This window comes from Erpetoichthys calabaricus, chromosome 2, assembly GCF_900747795.2.
Source record: "Erpetoichthys calabaricus chromosome 2, fErpCal1.3, whole genome shotgun sequence".
Lineage (NCBI taxonomy): Eukaryota > Metazoa > Chordata > Cladistia > Polypteriformes > Polypteridae > Erpetoichthys > Erpetoichthys calabaricus.
The window spans coordinates 292,069,151-292,087,592 of record NC_041395.2 but is presented as its reverse complement, the minus strand read 5'-3'; the positions used below and the strand labels follow the sequence as shown (position 1 = coordinate 292,087,592).

At 36.8% G+C, this 18,442-nt stretch overlaps 1 protein-coding gene across 1 annotated transcript in view; it reads left to right on the top strand.

Annotated features, from left to right (window-relative positions):
• The window catches only part of atrnl1b (attractin-like 1b), a 1,074,694-nt gene that overhangs the window by 509,436 nt on the left and 546,816 nt on the right, over positions 1 to 18,442 (top strand). Inside the window, exon 21 of the mRNA XM_028795765.2 lies at positions 10,347 to 10,399. Coding sequence (XP_028651598.1) covers positions 10,347 to 10,399 — 53 coding nt within the window. The remainder of the gene's footprint in view (positions 1 to 10,346; positions 10,400 to 18,442) is intronic.

Genomic DNA, 18,442 nt, shown 5'->3' with positions numbered 1-18,442 from the left:
CCAGTGGGTTGTTGGCTAGCATAGCAGTACAAGGATTGCCACTTTAATAAACATCTGTACTGATAATTCTAGAAAATACATCTGTGTGTTTCTTGGACATCTTTTAAAAATAAGTAGAAATGTACTCGTGTCAACAAATGAGGAGGGTGTAAGTGTTATTTCAGTATGCAGTTACACAAGTATTTGTTTTTGAGATACAAGTCCTGAGGTTATGAAATGTTTCACATTTTTAGTATTTGTCTGTTTCCATAGTAGAGAGAGCCAAGCTTTATTATATGAGCTTGAACTACGGCTTTGTCAACATGAATCTGTTACAGGAAAAAACAAAAATAAATTCAAGTTAATATTATACAGAGAACAAAGGAGAAATTAAAAACATGTTTCATATGATGAGACTTCATTTGAGAATTCAGATGGAGCAAAGCCAGGGAAGTGAGCTGTAAGAATAGAAGTCTAGAGGGAGTAGGAAAGGGTCCTGCTGGACAAAAGCCCCTCACCCTTAAAACAGAATGGACAGGGAGATGTCTTGAGAGGGCTGGTGCAGTAGTAGTGACAGAGTTAAATTGGGCTGCCAGCAAATCATTTTTCTTTCTTCTTAGGGGTTCAGAAATGAGGTCACCAATAGTTCATAATTTTTTCTGATTAGTTCTAGACTGCCCATTTTGAAATTCTCTCATGAGCTTTTTGGGGGTTATGGCCATTACACGTGCAGCTAAAGGTATAGGTTTAACAGAAGTTAATTTCATTTTCACTGCATTGACCTAGTCTACCAGCCAGGAAAAGAAAAAAAAATAACTAAGCACAAGACTGCTGTTTCTGTTTACATTTTGTATTGAATGTCCGAATCTTTGCTTGTCACAGAACAGCTGTACTGGAGGGGTTTGAATTTGAGTCCTGGCCCAATTTCTGATTTTCTACCACGATCTGTAGATGTTCTTAGCTCTACTGGTGGCTCCAGAGTGGCTCAGTGTGCATGCATGTGTTCTGTGATGACCTGCCGTGTAATCAGGGATGCCTGAATAGGTTTTTATTCTCTGTGACATTAGTAATAAGTGGGTAAAGAAAATGAAAGGTGCATGGAAAATGCTTTGGGCTGGCATTCACTGCAGAAGAGCACTATGTGAACTAAAAGGTTGTATGTTGGTTAGATAGTCAACAAAGTACTGGTAAATAAACAAACAAGACAAGTATGCTTTATAATGGTGAATATAAGAATAGAACCCAATAGGATGGGTTCTGGACGTGCTCTGTCTCTAGGTATATCAGAGGATGGGACTTTGTGAATTGTGGTCTAGCCTCACGTGAGAAGGCAGAATGGGGGGGGGGGTGGGCGGTACTGGGGGCAAGAAAGAGAGAGCAAGCTACAGTATTTCTAATCTATCCTTTTAATCTTTATAATTATAAGAGCCAACGTAACATTAAGCTACATGACAATAACTCCTAGGAAAACTGGAAATTAAGGTCAAAGCTGTCTTATTTTAAATTAAGACTAAAAAATAACAGCAAACGTTCAGAAGCAATATCTTCATGATCAATCATTTAATTTTATGAGCTGGAATGTTAAAGGGCTGACTCATGAATTAAAGAGAAAGAAAGTATTCTCTCACCTAACAGGTCTAAATGCTAAAATAGTATTTTTACAGGAGACCCACTCATTGAGCAAGGATCAGTTTTGGCTCCAAAGAGACTAGACTGGCCAAATATTCCATTCCAGCTTTACAAAGACAACTAGAGGTGTGGGAATTCTTGTACATAGAACAATAACATTTGTAGTAACAGATGTAGTATCTGATCCTGAAGGGAGATATGTGATTGTCATGGGCAATTTATTTAACTGTAAAGTGATTTTGATAAATATCTATGCACCCAATGTAGACGATAGGGACTTATTTGCATCCATTCCCAATTTGAACACTCATAAAATTATAATGGCTGGGGTCTTTATGTTTTAACTCCAGACCTAGATAGGTCTCCTGCCACAGAGGTAATGACGTCTAACACTGCAAAAACAGTTTGTAACTTATCAGAACTTATCAGACCCTTCGAGATTTCTAAACCCAAACTCAAGAGCATATTCCTTCTACTCACCAGTACATCACTGCCACTGAAGAATTGATTATTTTATTATTGTTAATATATTCTTGCCTACGATTAAGTTTTGTTAGTACAACTCTTTTGTTATCTCTGACAATGGTCCTTTGATCATAGAGCTAAAATCACTATGCCCCACATACTCATCTCGCAGATGACGTCTTGACCTACTTTTATTAGCAGACGAGAACTGTACAGAATTTATATCCAAACAAATCGATTCTTTTTTAGAGACAAATACATCCTCTGAGTTTTCTACAGGAATACTCTGGGGAAACTCTGAAGGCTTTCTTTAGAGTACAAATTATCTCATATCTTTCCCACAAAAATAAATATGAAACCAAGAAGGTATCAGAGCTGATCAGTGAAATTACCAGAATTAGATCAAGATCATACCTGGTGTCCAAATGAAGCACTTCATAGGAAAAGACAGGGTCTGCATTCACAACTCAACCTCTTGACAACTAAAGAAATGAATAACTCATTTTCAAATCAAGACATCATTATTATGAACATGGAGAAAAAGTTAATAAGATTTTTGCTCAACAAATACACAAGCAGGAGGCTCGCAATGCAATCCCAGCAATCACCAAAACAGACAGAGACAAAATCATTGATCATAAAAATATAATGCACACATTTAGAGACTACTATAAGTCCTTATATTCTACTGAGTTTGAAGAAGACAAGACTAATTCATTTCTGGATCCATTACAGATACCACAACTGGATACTCTCAGTGCACAGGAATTGGATAAACCTCAGAATTACTAGATGCTATAAACTCACTTCAGAGTGGGAAATCAGCAGGCTCTGATGGCTACCCTGCTGAATTTTATAACAAATTCTCAATTAAGATAGCTCCCCTTTTATTAGCAACATTTACTGAAGCTAGAGACAATAAAATTCTACCTCAAACATTTTCTCAAGCTTTAATTACTATCTTTCCTAATCAAAATAAGGACATATTACAATGCGCATCATACAGACCAATCACACTTTTGAAAAATGATGTAAAGATACTCTCCAAATTCCTGGCCAGAAGGACTGAAAAAGTGCTTCCTTTGGTAATAACACAAGACCAAACTGGATTTATTAAAGGCAGACACTTAGCTGCCAATCTTCGACGCCTGGTTAATGTGATATACTCACCCACAAAGTCAAACACCCCAGAGATGATGATATCGCTGGATGCAGAAAAAGCATTTGATATGGTTGAATGGAACTACCTTTTCACCATATTGGAGAAATTTGGGTTTGGCCCAAACATTTGTGCATAGATCAAACTACTGTATACCAGACCAGAAGCTTCAGTTTGTATTAACATCATTAACTCCGACTACTTCAAACTGGGACGTGGTACTTCACAAGGATGTCCCTTGTCACCAGTTCTGTTTGCAATAGCCATTGAACCACTGGCAGCTCACTGTCGAAATGCTTATGAGATAAAGGGGATTATCAGAAAAAGACATGGAACAGAAAATTTCTCTATATGCAGATGATATGGTACTGTATATATCTGATCCACAAAATACTGTTCCTGTAGTCCTAACAGCACTAACAGAATTTCAAAAGATTTCTGGTCTCAGAATTAATTTGAGCAAAAGTGTGCTCTTTCCAGTGAATTCTCAAGCACACAATATTAGATTGGACACCTTCTCTTTTATCATTGCGGATCAGTTTAAATACCTAGGGGTAAACATCACAAGTAAATATAAAGCTCTTTATCCACAAAATTTTGCTGTCTGTATGAAAAAAATAAGCAAGACTTGCATATCATTTTGGATAAAAATCTTTTAATGCCTATCAGTCAGCCTTTATGTCATAATCCCTCCTAATCCACTAACAGCTGTGTTTGGTGTACTTCCAGACTATCTTAAAGTGGAGAAGGACAAGCAAACTGTAATTGCCTTTATTTCACTATTGGCACGTAGGCTTATTTTGCTCAACTAGAAGACTTCTAACTCACCTGTTTTTAGTCAGTGGGTAACTGATGTTTTATATTATCTAAAATTGGAAAAAATCAAATTATCACTTAGAGGATCTGTGCAAAATGTTTTCAAAACCTGGCAGGATCTGATCAATAAAATTTTAGAATAAGCATTTATATCGTTGAGGTAGCGTATTCTCTCCTGTTTTTTTTTTTATTGTATTTAGTTTTATTAATGTATTTATCTACATATTTTTACTATTATTAAAGTTTTACTCTGCTGACCTAGCTCTCTTTCTCATGGGTGGTGGTCGATTTGTTTCGAACCTAGTTTTGTTAAACTTGACTTACTTGTATGGAATGTTATTTGATTTTAATAAAATTAATAAAATGTTAAATAAAAAAACTTAATAGGGAGGTGGCATCTTTTCATAGGTGTCTATTAACACTTGTACACAGTACATTAATGGACAGAAAGTTTAATACAGATATGGTCAATAGAGTACAAATGGCATCAGAGATTTGGACATTGTGATGTTTTGCATGTTTCTTCACAATTAACACATAGATCATTCCGACAACATGTTTCTTTTGTCAAATGTGAATATACAGTATGATAACTTTTATTAGATAATGGTGCATGTTCTAGTTGGGTTGGCCCTTTGGCACAGTGATTGCCTCTATCTCTTCACTGCTTCAGATTTGTGGATTTGACACCTGCTTGGGCTATGCCTGTGTTGTGTTTAGAAATTCACCACATCTCTGCATCGGATTTTCTCCAGGTGTATATCCAATATAAAAATCAATGACTCCATCTATGTGAGTGTACCTATCGTACCTAGTCCAGGGTTGTTTTCTGCCTTTTGCCCAGTGCTGCCTATATAGTCACCAGGCCCCCTAATCCTTACACCAGAACCATACCCCAGAATAACTCAGCTGGGTAGTAAATGATAAATGGGTGGATACAATGACCACCTACATCATCAATAAAAAAGCTTGTAGACTGAAGCAACTCAAACAATCTGTAAAGCCAAGTAAATGAATCCTGCTAACAAAACTGGGAGCTCTGCTTCAGCCAGGCGAGAACTTCAGTCATTGATCATTTCTGAACGGCAAATATGACAAGTGGATGTGTTATTAACAGTAAAAAATTCATTTAGTTAATTATTTGCAAGCGTAATTGATTTTGTCTGGAAGTATGGGTAGAACAGTATATTTCAAAAGAAGTTTTAAAGCTGTTTCTGTAGAGCAGCAGCGTGTGATCAATTACTTGGTAAAGAAAAATGTGAAGGCAGCTGAAATCTGCAGACTATTAGCTTCTTTATTTTACTGGAAAGGGCCTCCTACACAGGTTGGCTGTGTGTGATAAAGGTGCTTAAAAGCAGGCAGCAAAGCTGTTAAAGACCACAAGTTCGAAATTGATAATGCTGCAATGTGCCGGAGGATTGATGGCATTCATACAGCAGGAGTTGTTCTTTGATATTTTATAAAGTATAGTGCATCTGCAAGGTATTGCCATTTAGTGGCAAAAAATGAACAACAGTTATTGTGTATCCATTTTATAAACTCACAGAGATTAAGGATAGTTAGGGAGCTGGTGCCTTTGTGGACAACATTGGGCTGTACCAGTTTTGGGAGAGGCACAGGTCCATTACCAGGTACACTCACTCATTTAGAAACAATTTACAGTCATCAATCAGTCTGTTTTTAACTTAGTCCGCTTTTATAATATTTGGTTTGTCTGGAGTTTTCTGTACATGTTGCTACATATCAACACAGTGCTGCACCTTACTACTACATTAGAATATCAGATTTTATAAAGAAATCTAAAAGCAGTTCGCTCAGAGCTTCAACAGTAAAACTGAGTTCCGTGTGGCTTTTTCTGCCAGCATTCATGTTTATCTCCCACATTCCAAAGATGTCTTAACTTGATTGGTGATACTGTTTTTTTTTTTTTTGTACAAATTTTTTCTTGTCATTTAAATTTCAAATACAAAAAATAGGTAATGCATAACCCTTGTTAAGAAGAATTTGCAACAAACAAAAATATGAACACCCCATGCATTGTCACCCCTAAACCCCCACCCAGTATGGAAGTATATCAGATGGTCCGAGGAAGGTCAGTGCACTGGCTATCCACTGTCTGATCCTGAACCAACTTCAGAACTGACATCTATCATTCAGAATTGGAACAAGATGACTCTTTGATCTGCACTATGATTAGTTTGAACAAAAGTAAATTAGAAGGTCAGATTTCCAAAAGGTAAGAGAGAGTCAGATGATTTGCATCAAGAAGTTGACATTGCTTTTTCAGCAATTGGTGACACTAAGTTGTTTCCCCATAAGTGAGCATGGGTGTCCACCTGAGTCGCCATGCATGACAATGGCCTGATGTCATGTTTTGTAGGTCCCACTTGCCTAACACATATAGTGGCTGGGAAGGCGTCAGTCCCCCATGGCTATAGAATTTGATCATAGGGGTTAAGATTATATATTAATAGACAGTTAATGTTAATATAAATAGTGAGTTTTGATGGATAAATAGATAAATCTGTACATATATACTTACAGTAATAGCTTGGTTAATGAATCCTTTGTAAACAAAGCTCCTTTATAATAAAGTCAAAATAAACCACAGCATGGCACATGTGAAAATTATAGTTATGGTATAGCATGTGAAGGAGTGAAAGGGTTAGTGTTGGTTACCATTACAGAAAATGTCTTCAGTTCAAGGGTAAATAAAACATTTATGTCTGTTTTTTTTTTCATCATATTAACTGCAGAGATGGGTTGTTAATTTACACGACACACTTGAAATGAAATGTACTGACCATTAACAAGTAAGCAGACATGGTAGGTCTTCAAGGAAGAGAACTGCAATTACAGCTTTTTCCATTATTTACTTAGTCATACTTTCATTTACATTTATCTTAAACATAATAAACCACTTTTAATTAAGATTTTGGTCACATTATCCACATTCAGTAGCTGCATTCAGTATAGCCATACATATCCAGGTTTATAATGGTCACAGTCTGCATGGAGTTTGCACATTCTCTTGGGGCCTTTTTGTACTCATTTCCTCCTTCATCCCTGAATGTTTGGTTAGTTTGCTGCTATAAATTGGTTGGCTTTAAGTGAGTCTGCAGTATGATGAATTGGTGTCTCTACTAAGTTTACCTCCTGCATTGTGCTCAGTGATGCACGCACAGCCTGCACAATTAACAATAAATAAATGAATGAATGAATGAGAGCAAAAAAAGTCATCATTAAGACATTTGATCTGGAAGGAGATTTTTCTTACTGTTAAATACATATGGAATTACATTGTCTGTGAAAAATCACCATTTTCTCTCTATAATAATAATTACATGTATTTTGACTCTTAATCAAAACCAAAACTTGCTTGAAACAGAAACCTGTGACCATATATATCAAGTGTCTCAGAATTACTCCTAGAAATTGCACTACAAGTCTAACTAGAACTAGGACTGCCTCTCCTCCGGACAGTAGGACTTAAGTAGTTACGAAGCATTCTACACCCACTCCCAGAGAGGCGTAGGAGTTCACATTTGAGAATAAATCACATTACAATTTTATGACACCTAGAGGTGCAAAATGGCATTCATGTTGAAATTGTGTAGTCTGCTTTGAAGTTTCATAATGATGTTTTATAGTGTTCTAATACTAACACCAATACTTCACCTCAAAGATAACAGTAATAATAATCTTCTTCAGCATGAAGAAGAAGGAAAACACAATATGGTAGGATATTGCGCTAAACTGCATATAGTTTTTGCCACTTCTCAACAACATCAAGAAGTAAACAGTTTGTATCCATGATCACCTATGTGTTGATACTGTGATATCGCTTGCAATTCATATAAGCGTGCTTATCTACACTTGGGGCGACGATCTTTATGTGTGTGCCATCAATCATACCAGCAACTTAAGAAAAAACAGTGATCTACATGAATATAGCTTGCTTTAACATTACCTCACGTGGAGTGGTGGGGATATGTGTAAATCTGTGTATTACCTTCTGTTACCTTGTATGTCAGGGGGTTCAAAGTTTTGTATAAATTGTGAGAAACAGTTGTTTGTGACACATCCAAATTATCACTAATGAGGAGCTGCATTTTCCCTGTAGCCAAAAAACGTAACATTGCCAACACTTTCATTTCTGCTGACAGTGCACGGCTTTTTCACGTAGATGGAGTGATCCCATAACATACAAGGTTTGTTTCAAATCAATATCTTTCTGCAGTTTAATTGTTGTCCAGCATTTCCAAAACATTCCACCTTTTCTTAAATGTGCTTGCTGATCTCTGCCTGATCGTCATCTTCTGGCAGATCCTAGCCAGTTGGTGAAGTTGGTTTTCTAAATTAGAAAAATTGATAAAATCCTTTTACTCCAGTGTAGGACTTCATTTGCATCACTCTGAGATTTTTGAGACAGTAAGGACCATTTTCTTATTTTAAAATGCTTGATTAATTAGTTTCAGATCTTAAACTTCAGCTAACACTGAGCTTCAGTTGATCTTCATCCCTTCATCCCTCTGGTAGCAGCATTGCTTTAATAAGATTAAAATAAATTTGGATTATTTCCACTTAAGTCTCTTCATGTTTTAGTTTGTATTATTTGTTCAAATTATCACAAAACGTGTGTTAGGTTTTACTCTAAAAGTTTCCCAGTAGCTTTTTCTTATACATCATCACCAGATTTTGAGTCCAGGATTGGCTTATGGTGCAGCCAGCACAGTTTGCTTCTGAATAGACAGTTTGATATCTTTACACTAAACAAAAGAATAATGACTTTATGCCACACAAGGTCTTCTTCCTATACCTGCCTTATAATATTTTTAAGGGGCAGTTATTCTATTGTTTCCATTTTTGTGTATCCCCCACTAAAAGCAGTGCCTTGGTTCTCGCTCTACAAAAATTAATTTTCACTAAGAAATGAACCATTGTTTACATTTAACTAGGTGGATATATCTTTTTTATTTGCTAAATCTTCCCTTCATGCCCTTGAAATGGTGGCCTATGTCATCTCTTTTAACAGCTCACCTTTTCTGAATTCACGACCACCCACTGTCCAGGGTTCAGTCCTGTAAATGTTTACATTCTGCTCACATAGACACATAGGTCCCAACTGTTAATCATTGCTGCTCTTCATGTTCTGGTTCTCCTGTGTTTAAGTGTTAATTACATTTCAAAACAGCATTAGCAAAGCTAAACCTACTTATAAACATTAAACCAACAAATAATATAAAATAATACAAATGTATGTGGTTTATTATGTGAGAGCCATTCTTTGACTAAATAAAATTTATCACATTGAAATGGGCGGTTGGGTAGAACAGTAATAGTTTACATTTTGTGTTCAGAAAGAAAGCAGCTGTTCATTTTGTTCTCTTTGTCAAATGAAACTAAATTTATTCTATTGTGGTGGACAAATATGAATTTTATATTCATTAACAGAGTGCACCGTATAATTCTAAATGTATTCATTTTCAGCACAGCTGTGAAACATAATATTCACGTTACATTTACTTTACTAACATGTTTTGGGGACATGCAAATTGTGAAAGCAGTCATCAGTCCCTTGATACTGTGTATGCTTTCTTTTCTTGATAAAGCTGCTATATAAATATGGAATGCAAATTTGTTAATTAATTATATCTGTGGCCTGTTAATTATTAACTCTTGAAAAAGGCAAACACATAATAAATGGGAAAAATGTTGTCACAATGTGCACGTTTAGAAATAATTGAATTGTGGATTCATGCAGAGCAGAGCTTTATGACTGGTGTCCCTTACGTAAAGTTTGATTGTGTCATGTAAAATCCCTATGGAGAATGGCATAATAAACAACCCAAACATACAGGTTTTCCTTGTGCCCACCATATATATATATATATATATATTTGTAAGGAGTTTCAAAAATGCCTCTTCTGGCCATCTAAATCCATGGCCGTGATAACTGAACTTATTTAAACGGTCAAGTAATACAAGCGAGACTGGAGCTGAAACTTAAATAGAATCTGGTTAAGACTTTGGCTATGGGCAAAAATTCCTAAAAAACTGTTAATAAGAAATACTTGTAAGTAAATTATTATTCTGCATATTTTACTTGTGTGTAAACATTATGTATACTAATCACAATAGAAAATAATCATTTTATCCGATGCCTCTTGCCTCACTGGTGCTATAGTTAAGGGTACCAGACAGCAACCCACAGGACCGCAGTCTCTAAATGTAGATAATTGTAAGTGAGATGTCTAATGTAAAGTCATTGAAATGTGTTTTTCCTTTGTATTTACAGGTGTGACTCAGAAAACAGATACCTTGGCAATCCACTCAGGGGCACATGTTACTGTGAGTAGATTTCCCTTAAGCTTGGCTTTTTCTTTGAAATCCTTTTCTGACAAACAAGCATAGGCCTTAGCCCTTCTTGTACACGAGCAGGACAGGTTTTTTGAAAACATTTGTGTTATTAATTTGGCAAAACCCAGAGTCCTTGGCTGTTCACTATAATAAAGTAAAGTATACAGTCATGTCAGTCAAATTATCATTCCCCCCCCCCCCCCCCCCCCCCCATGGTGCAATTATGACCTAAAATTTATTGAATGTTATTTTTTTTTATGTTTGTATGTATTAAACCAGTGTCACATTACGTGCCTTGTAGTCAGGGGGCATGTCAGATTTGCTGACCACAGTTGCTGATTTTGTCGGTGGACCATGTCGATTTATACAACTGAAAATCACTGACCATGTCATATTTACTGACTGGGTACTGATTATTTCACATGCTTTAAAATAGCCTAAAATCTGCTTACATTAGAAATTTAAATGGTTGTAGATTTCTTTTTTCAAGAATGATGATGAAAGTGTCCATACTTTAAGTATGTGTATGTCTATGTAGGTGTATAACAGTGTAAAGTTGACTGATTCAACTTTTTGTGTTGATATTTATTAATATAATGCTAATGAACATTCTCCACGCTGCACTTGGTGATAGCATTAAGCAAATGAAGGATGCAGCAGGAGCAATTGACAGCACAAATGTCCAATCGGGTGGACAGATTTCTGAAGAAGAGGTGGTGTTCTGAACTGGAAAAAAGTGACGTTAGCATGTTTGAAATGTACAGTGAGGTCTGAAATGGAAAGTGAAAGTTGTTGAAGCTCAATAGTTAGCAAGTGTGCTATAAACCTCAAAAGCTGGTGCAGCTTTCTATGGCTGTGAGCGTAGGTGTGAGAAAGTAGTGGAGGTCAGAAGTGGTGTGCTTGGATACAGGACAAGGGGGACAGACAGCGTTAATTTTAAACTTAACAGGTCACTCATGACTTACTACATTGTAATATACATGCACATTTATAGACATCCAGCCTCTGAAATCATTTAAGTTAATATACGCATCTACTTACTTTGAATGGGAATTCTTCACACCACCTTTTATTTTATTTTCTTCCACTTTATCTGGTAGACCAAACTGCCCCAAAATTAAAAAATGATCCATTTATTGCATGGTCCTCCTCAGTGTGCATCCTGTAAACGTTATTGGTGTTTGTAATCTGTTTAAATAAAGCATGATTCAGTCTTAGAACTTTGTTATCTTGCTATAGGTATGCTAATAAAATAAAATAGAATCTAGAATGTACAACTGATTATAAATACTAAAAAATACTTGAGTAAACAAAGTAAAAAATGAAAATTATAAATATCTAATAATAAGAATATATAGTCACATTATTCCTGTAAAACCATGCTTTGCAAAGGCAATCACCAAAAGCCACAGTCAGTCACTAGGACAACCAGTAATTGATATGCAGCAGAAATGCCTTATTTCTTTGCAGTTATGTATACCATGCCCAAGACTAAGGAGTTCCAGTCAACTAATAATATTAACCCTTAGTTAAAAAAAAAGTTTAAAACTTAGTCACATAGCACTTCTGATACATCTGGTAAACTGCTGACCCTACAACTAAGGCCCATTGACTTGGAACATGTGCTAAGCACCTATATAAATGTATCCTAAAGGTATTTTTCATAGGTTAAATTGGTTGGGTTTCAGTGAATTTGAGTGTGTGTGATTGTGCTATACAATAGACTGGCACCTCAACCTATACAGCATTAAATTTTGACAGAGAAAATGATAAGACTGGACCAGGACATGAATAAGACAAAATCCAAAAGGCTACCCTAGATCTTACCAAAAGTCATAAGGTTCTAAAGTAGCAAGCCAAATATGTAAATCAATAATGAGGTGACACAATAGAAATTTTTAGCATTAAAATTAATCACACACACTAAATACCACTGCAGAAGTGTTTTGTTGTTTGTATCCAGAATTTTGGACAACTAGCAAGTGCACAAAGTTGACATTTATACCACCATTATGGTGATGTGTCATGTTGCAACTTCCTGGTGCCGTGGGGTTAATCAACTATACACAAACACAATCAAAAACGAAATTGTGGCTTTTCAAGACGTGAAATATTTTTAGGTCACCTAAATCACCTGAACCGATTAAAGGAAAAAAGTCTTCATAGTCCATAATCCCCACAGAAAAGGGGGAAAAAGGCAACAAAATACTAGACAAAAATTAAAAAGCGTTCTCATTCATAACACACTCAAGGTTGGTTCCTAGCTTGTGCTTGATACTTCTTTCATAACTCTAAATTGAACAAAATGGTTATAGATAATAAAAATATGCTTGAAACAGAAAGATTTCTTGTGCAATAGAATAGGGTCTAGAGATGGGAAAAGGTTTAGAACTAAATAATCTTGCAAAGTCCCAAACCTGCAATGGATATCTTTTGATAAAATAAGCTCTGATTGCAGTTGTTTCTGCATTAGGTGGGCTCATTTTGACTTTTAAAAAGCATTGAGTAAGTACTTTTGGGAAGCAAACTTTGTTTTCAACTAATGTAAAATTAACAACATTTATCAATGTTTATTTTCTAGGATCTAAATTTAACAAGGAAAAATGTTCAACAGCTGCAGATTGTCTGTATTATCATAAATTATTTAACAAAAAAAGTTTCACAAGTGGCACAGTTTCAGATGCTAATTATTAATTCAGCATCTGCACCAGAATGCTTGTTCAGTTTATTTTCAAGTTCCTAGGACCGCTTTGCCATCATATTTTGGAATTGCCTCATTATTTTATGTATACTTGAAACTGAAAAAACTAAGATGTTTGTTTTCAATGAACTGTGTGTTGTGTATCTGGGATATTTGTGCCACAGCTTTAAATCTGTAACTCCTAAGCTCATGCCCCCAGCCAGTTCTATATTTTTTGCAGATGAATGAACTAGTCTTTCTTTCATCCTTAACCAAACTTAAGGAAATACCCTCCTCATCTTGAAAAGCCCTGAAGTTTCTTCCGTACTTTTCCTGTCACTGGCTCATCTAAAATCTCCAGAAAGCTCTGCTTTGTATTACCTAAGCAGTCCATTTACTTGAATGCAAAGTCCAGATGATTCTGTCATAAATAAGAAATAATGTTCTAAGAGGTGGCAGGACAAGAGAAGAAGTAATGTTATATTCTTAAAGGTTCCCTTTCGACCCAGACTAAGTTAATGAAACACATTGCTATGTGTGGGACTAAACTTAGAACCCTTGGTGCTCCTTTTGCACATGTATTTCCAGAGGGTGGGCAATATTTTGAATACTGGAGATATAATTAATAAGTGACAATTGTAATGCGTTTCTGTTTCATTCTTTTCAGTGGAAGCAAATGTTTTCCCATCACTTTAACAGATGACCAAACAGCAATATTGGAGACCTATGTAAAGTAGCAGAAGTCGAGAAACAAATAGAGGAGGGCAAAGATTTTATTCCAAAATGCTCATTTGTGTTGAGATGAATTGGCTTTAAGAGTTCAGATGTAGAAAAAGTGAGGTATTTCGTAAATTGTGCTCTCAGCACCCCATCCACTATGCTGAATAAACCAAACTTCAAAATAGTACAAGAGTGCTAAATGGGCAGAATTACTTACCATATAGCCAAAAATTTCTTCCTTGTCACCAGTGAATAGAAATCATGTTTCAAACAGCTGCTTGAGACCATCAACCCCAGGTACAGCTTACATCACATTCTTTGGCAAGTGTTTTTTTTAGTTTTTTATTGTTATCTCAAAATAATGGAATTGTTTTCTCAAAATCTCAAGAAAACAAAACTTTGTTCTTGCCCTAAAAAATCAATTTGGATGTCGGTACTGAAATTGTGCCTATGTTGGCTGTTGTAGCTTTACACAAAGTAATGCAAAGCAGACATGCAACAAATCGTCCAACATGATTACACTGCTAGGAAAAACGCAAATAGGCTTAGATTTGTTTATGTATCACCCGAGTTTTCATTAGTTGCTATCATTGTTGTTATCTGTTGTTATCATGTGTTAGCAAGCTTTCCAGAAGCTAAGGTTAAGTTTAATTTTCTGCAGATCTTGAGAAAACTATTCTGTTATCTCGAGGAAATAAGCAACACAAAAATAACTAATGATATTGCCTTTCCTCAAAAAATTATTCTGTTATCTTAAAAAATAAAAAAAATAAGATATTGCACGTCCTTTCTCATCTTCTACAGGTGTTTAATACTATTGTTAATATTGTATCATGCCTCAGAGCATTCCTGTAACCAGAAAATGTAGGTAGACTCATGTTTCTGGATAAAAACTTGCATGAGTAGCTAAAAAACAAGTATTCTATATAAGAGTTTGCCTGCACAAGGAAACGGGGTTACTTTTATGTTTTATTTACTCTTAAAGTCCCCAACCCAGCCCCAATTTTTATAAGTACCTATTAAGAGTTTCTAAAAAAAGATATTCAATCATCAGTACATCAGTTAATTTGGTCTTGTTCTCAGTTTTTGTTTGCAGGTTTTATGTATGCCATTGCTAAGCAAGAGTCAGTAATTTAAGTATTTCTTAAATACAGTACATTCTATATTCTGTCTTATCATTGATCCAGTATGTTCAAACTTACTGCATCTTCTGTGAAGTAAAATAAGTTCATTATTAAGTACAAGAGTACAATTTTTCTCGGGCACTTATTCTCCAATTTTAAAGGAAAACTGGTTGCTTTAAATTAAATATACTAACAAAACCTAACGTAGTTCCTACCTATAGCGATATGCATTAGTATTAATAAAAGGCTTAAAAATATAAAGATATTGTTTTTGCCATGTTGCCCAAGCCTACTATAACAGCTGAATTTGTCACATTAAAATGATATTTTTTTATACTGTTTTGTATGGATTAACTGAAAACCAGATCTGCCAAGGAGAAGATCCTTAATGAGATGATGAATGAAAGCATTTGACCGCATACATGACTGATCAAAGGCAGCAACACTTTCATTGCCAGCCAGATTCTCCCATTGCTCATCTCCCATGATACTGTACCTGTTAGTCCCAAACCAGATCTTGTGGGAGGGATATTTCATTGCTTTGTAAAACTATTGTAACTTGCATCAACCAAAAGGTTAATATAAAAGACCCTGGCATACCAGAATCTCATTCTTCTTGCTTCCTCTCCTCCTCTCAACAATGAACCCTCAGCAAACCTGATAAAATGTAATTACATAGAGTAGTTCTGTTAAATGAGGTGAAGCATCTGTTAAACTTTGTCAGAAAAGAAAAAAATAGAAGGTTGAGACCAATATTTAAACTGCTTTCTTTTTGTGAATTTGTTTGCAACTCAGGCTCAATAATAATAGCTTAAAAAGACATTATAGAAGCAATATGTTAATTTGGCTGTTGTGAACCTCTCAAGCTAAAGTGAGTTTAATGTGGAACTCATCACAGTAAATCTCATGTTTATCTATATATTTATCATTTGTAGACCTGCAGGATAAAATTATGATTGTACTGTCACCATCACTGTAAGTTACCTGTTTGGGTGGCAGGTCAAATAGAGAGCTACCTTGGCAAAAGTTCAGATATACAGTAATCCCTCCTCCATCGCGGGGGTTGCGTTCCAGAGCCACCCGCGAAATAAGAAAATCCGCGAAGTAGAAACCATATGTTTATATGGTTATTTTTATATTGTCATGCTTGGGTCACAGATTTGCGCAGAAACACAGGAGGTTGTAGAGACACAGGAACGTTATTCAAACACTGCAAACAAACATTTGTCTCTTTTTCAAAAGTTTAAACTGTGCTCCATGACAAGACAGAGATGACAGTTCAGTCTCACAATTAAAAGAATGCAAACATATCTTCCTCTTCAAAGGAGCAAACAATTCAATAGGGCTGTTTGGCTTGTAAGTATGCGAAGCACCGCGGCACAAAGCTGTTGAAGGCGGCAGCTCACACCCCCTCCGTCAGGAGCAGAGAGAGAGAGAGAGAGACAGATAAAAAAAATCAATACGTGCCCTTTGAGCTTTTAAGTATGCGAAGCACCGTGCAGCATACTTAAAAGCTGCACACAGAAGGTAGCAACGTGAAGATAATCTTTCAGCATTTTTAGACGAGCGTCCGTATCGTCTAGGTGTGCGAACAGCTCCCCTGCTCACACCCCCTACGTCAGGATCACAGATAGTCAGCGCAAGAGAGAGAGAAAGAAAAGTAAGTTGGGTAGCTTCTCAGCCATCTGCCAATAGCGTCCCTTGTATGAAATCAACTGGGCAAACCAACTGAGGAAGCATGTACCAGAAATTAAAAGACCCATTGTCCACAGAAACCCGCGAAGCAGCGAAAAATCCGCGATATATATTTAAATATGCTTACATATAAAATCCGCGATGGAGTGAAGCCGCGAAAGGCGTAGCGCGATATAGCGAGGGATTACTGTACTGCCATTTTAGGGTAATTTCATTTATCATTCATTGTGACACAGATTCAGTCTTTTTTAGAGAAAAGTGGAATGCTAAAAATAAGAAAAGGCTGCCAGTATAGTACAGTGCTTTGTGTATTCTGAAATTTTGCCCTCAAGTACGTGTTTTACAAAGACAGTCTAACAGACAGGTGTTCTCATCATCAAATGCCCCTCAGCATTCTGAATTTGTCAAATTGCTATTTTGTCTCCACATATTGTTCCAACTGGCCTTGGCTTCTGTCTCACTTCCATGGGTTTCTATGTACAGATTTGGCAGTGAAGATTCTACTTAAAGCATCTTTGAGCACTTGCTTTTGTAAGCTGACAAATTTACAGACATCCTGAACCGTAAACAACTTGAAGTCAGCATTTGGCTCATATTCTCTGTTAGGTTGAATCTGCTTGATGAATTAATTTTTGTAAATTTTGTGGACTCAAGATAGATATTGATCACATGATCATACTGGAGCTGAACCACCAACGAAATTAATTTGAACAGTTGCGTAAAATCAGGTAAAAGACAAAAATCTTAATTGAGTCTTTTTTAACAGCAGCCTAAATGTAGCCTTAGTAGCCTGTAGCAACCTATAGACTCAAACATGGCTGGTATGGACTTTAAACTCTTTTTTTACTATCATGAATTTTCTCTAGCATTGCTCCAGGATTGGGCGATGGTGGTCTGTTTTGCCATCCTAGAGAGAGTACCTCTGCCTGGGCTTGTAGAGCTGGGATTGGTGTTTTTTTTTTTCTCTCAACATTATCCTTGGTTCTTCTGCTGTTTGTAATTATTGCTAACTAGCCAACCCGTGGCGTAGCATACGCTGCATAATTATGTATTGATGGGTGAACACTTCCTGAAAGACACAGTTGTCCAAATGGGGTGGGTTTGAGGATACGACTGTAAGTGAATGCAAAGATGGAACTCTGGAGAGAGGGCGGGGAAGCAGGCCCAAGAGGTTTTGGGTCCTAACCGTCCAACGACGGGTCGGCACAACCGGTAACAATCCTTCCGCAGGTTCACCTACGGAACCCGTGTTAGGACATTTACATCCTCTAGATAGGCAAGTTCGATCGTCTGACGCCCATTCTGCCCCCGCCATTCTAGTCTGCCGATTTCTTAAGTCATCTCTTAGTCATCGTTCAGTACGCACTGCCTGCTCATGTGTCCGCCCCCAACTCCTCACCTGAATTGCTTTTGTCTGTGTACAGTTCACATGCACTTGTGAGTCACGTTGACTGTTCATTTTCCACACACCGCCTCAGTCGCATGCACCTGTGAGCCACGTTCGGGCCGGGTGAGGTTTCCCGTGTTGAGTCCAATTAAGCCAAAGGCTCCACACCTGGTGGTGCCCTTCCGTCAATTCCTTTCATTTTCAGCTTTGCAACCATACTCCCCCCGGAACCCAAAGACTTTGGTTACCCGGTTGGCTGCCCGGCGGGTCATGGAAATAACGCCGCCGGATTGCCAGTCGGCATCGTGTATGGTCGGAACTACGACGGTATGTGATCTTCTTCGAACCTCCGACTTTCGTTCTTGATTAATGAACACATTCTTGGCAAATGCTTTCGCTCTCGCACCATGGTCGGGTGTTTAGTGAAT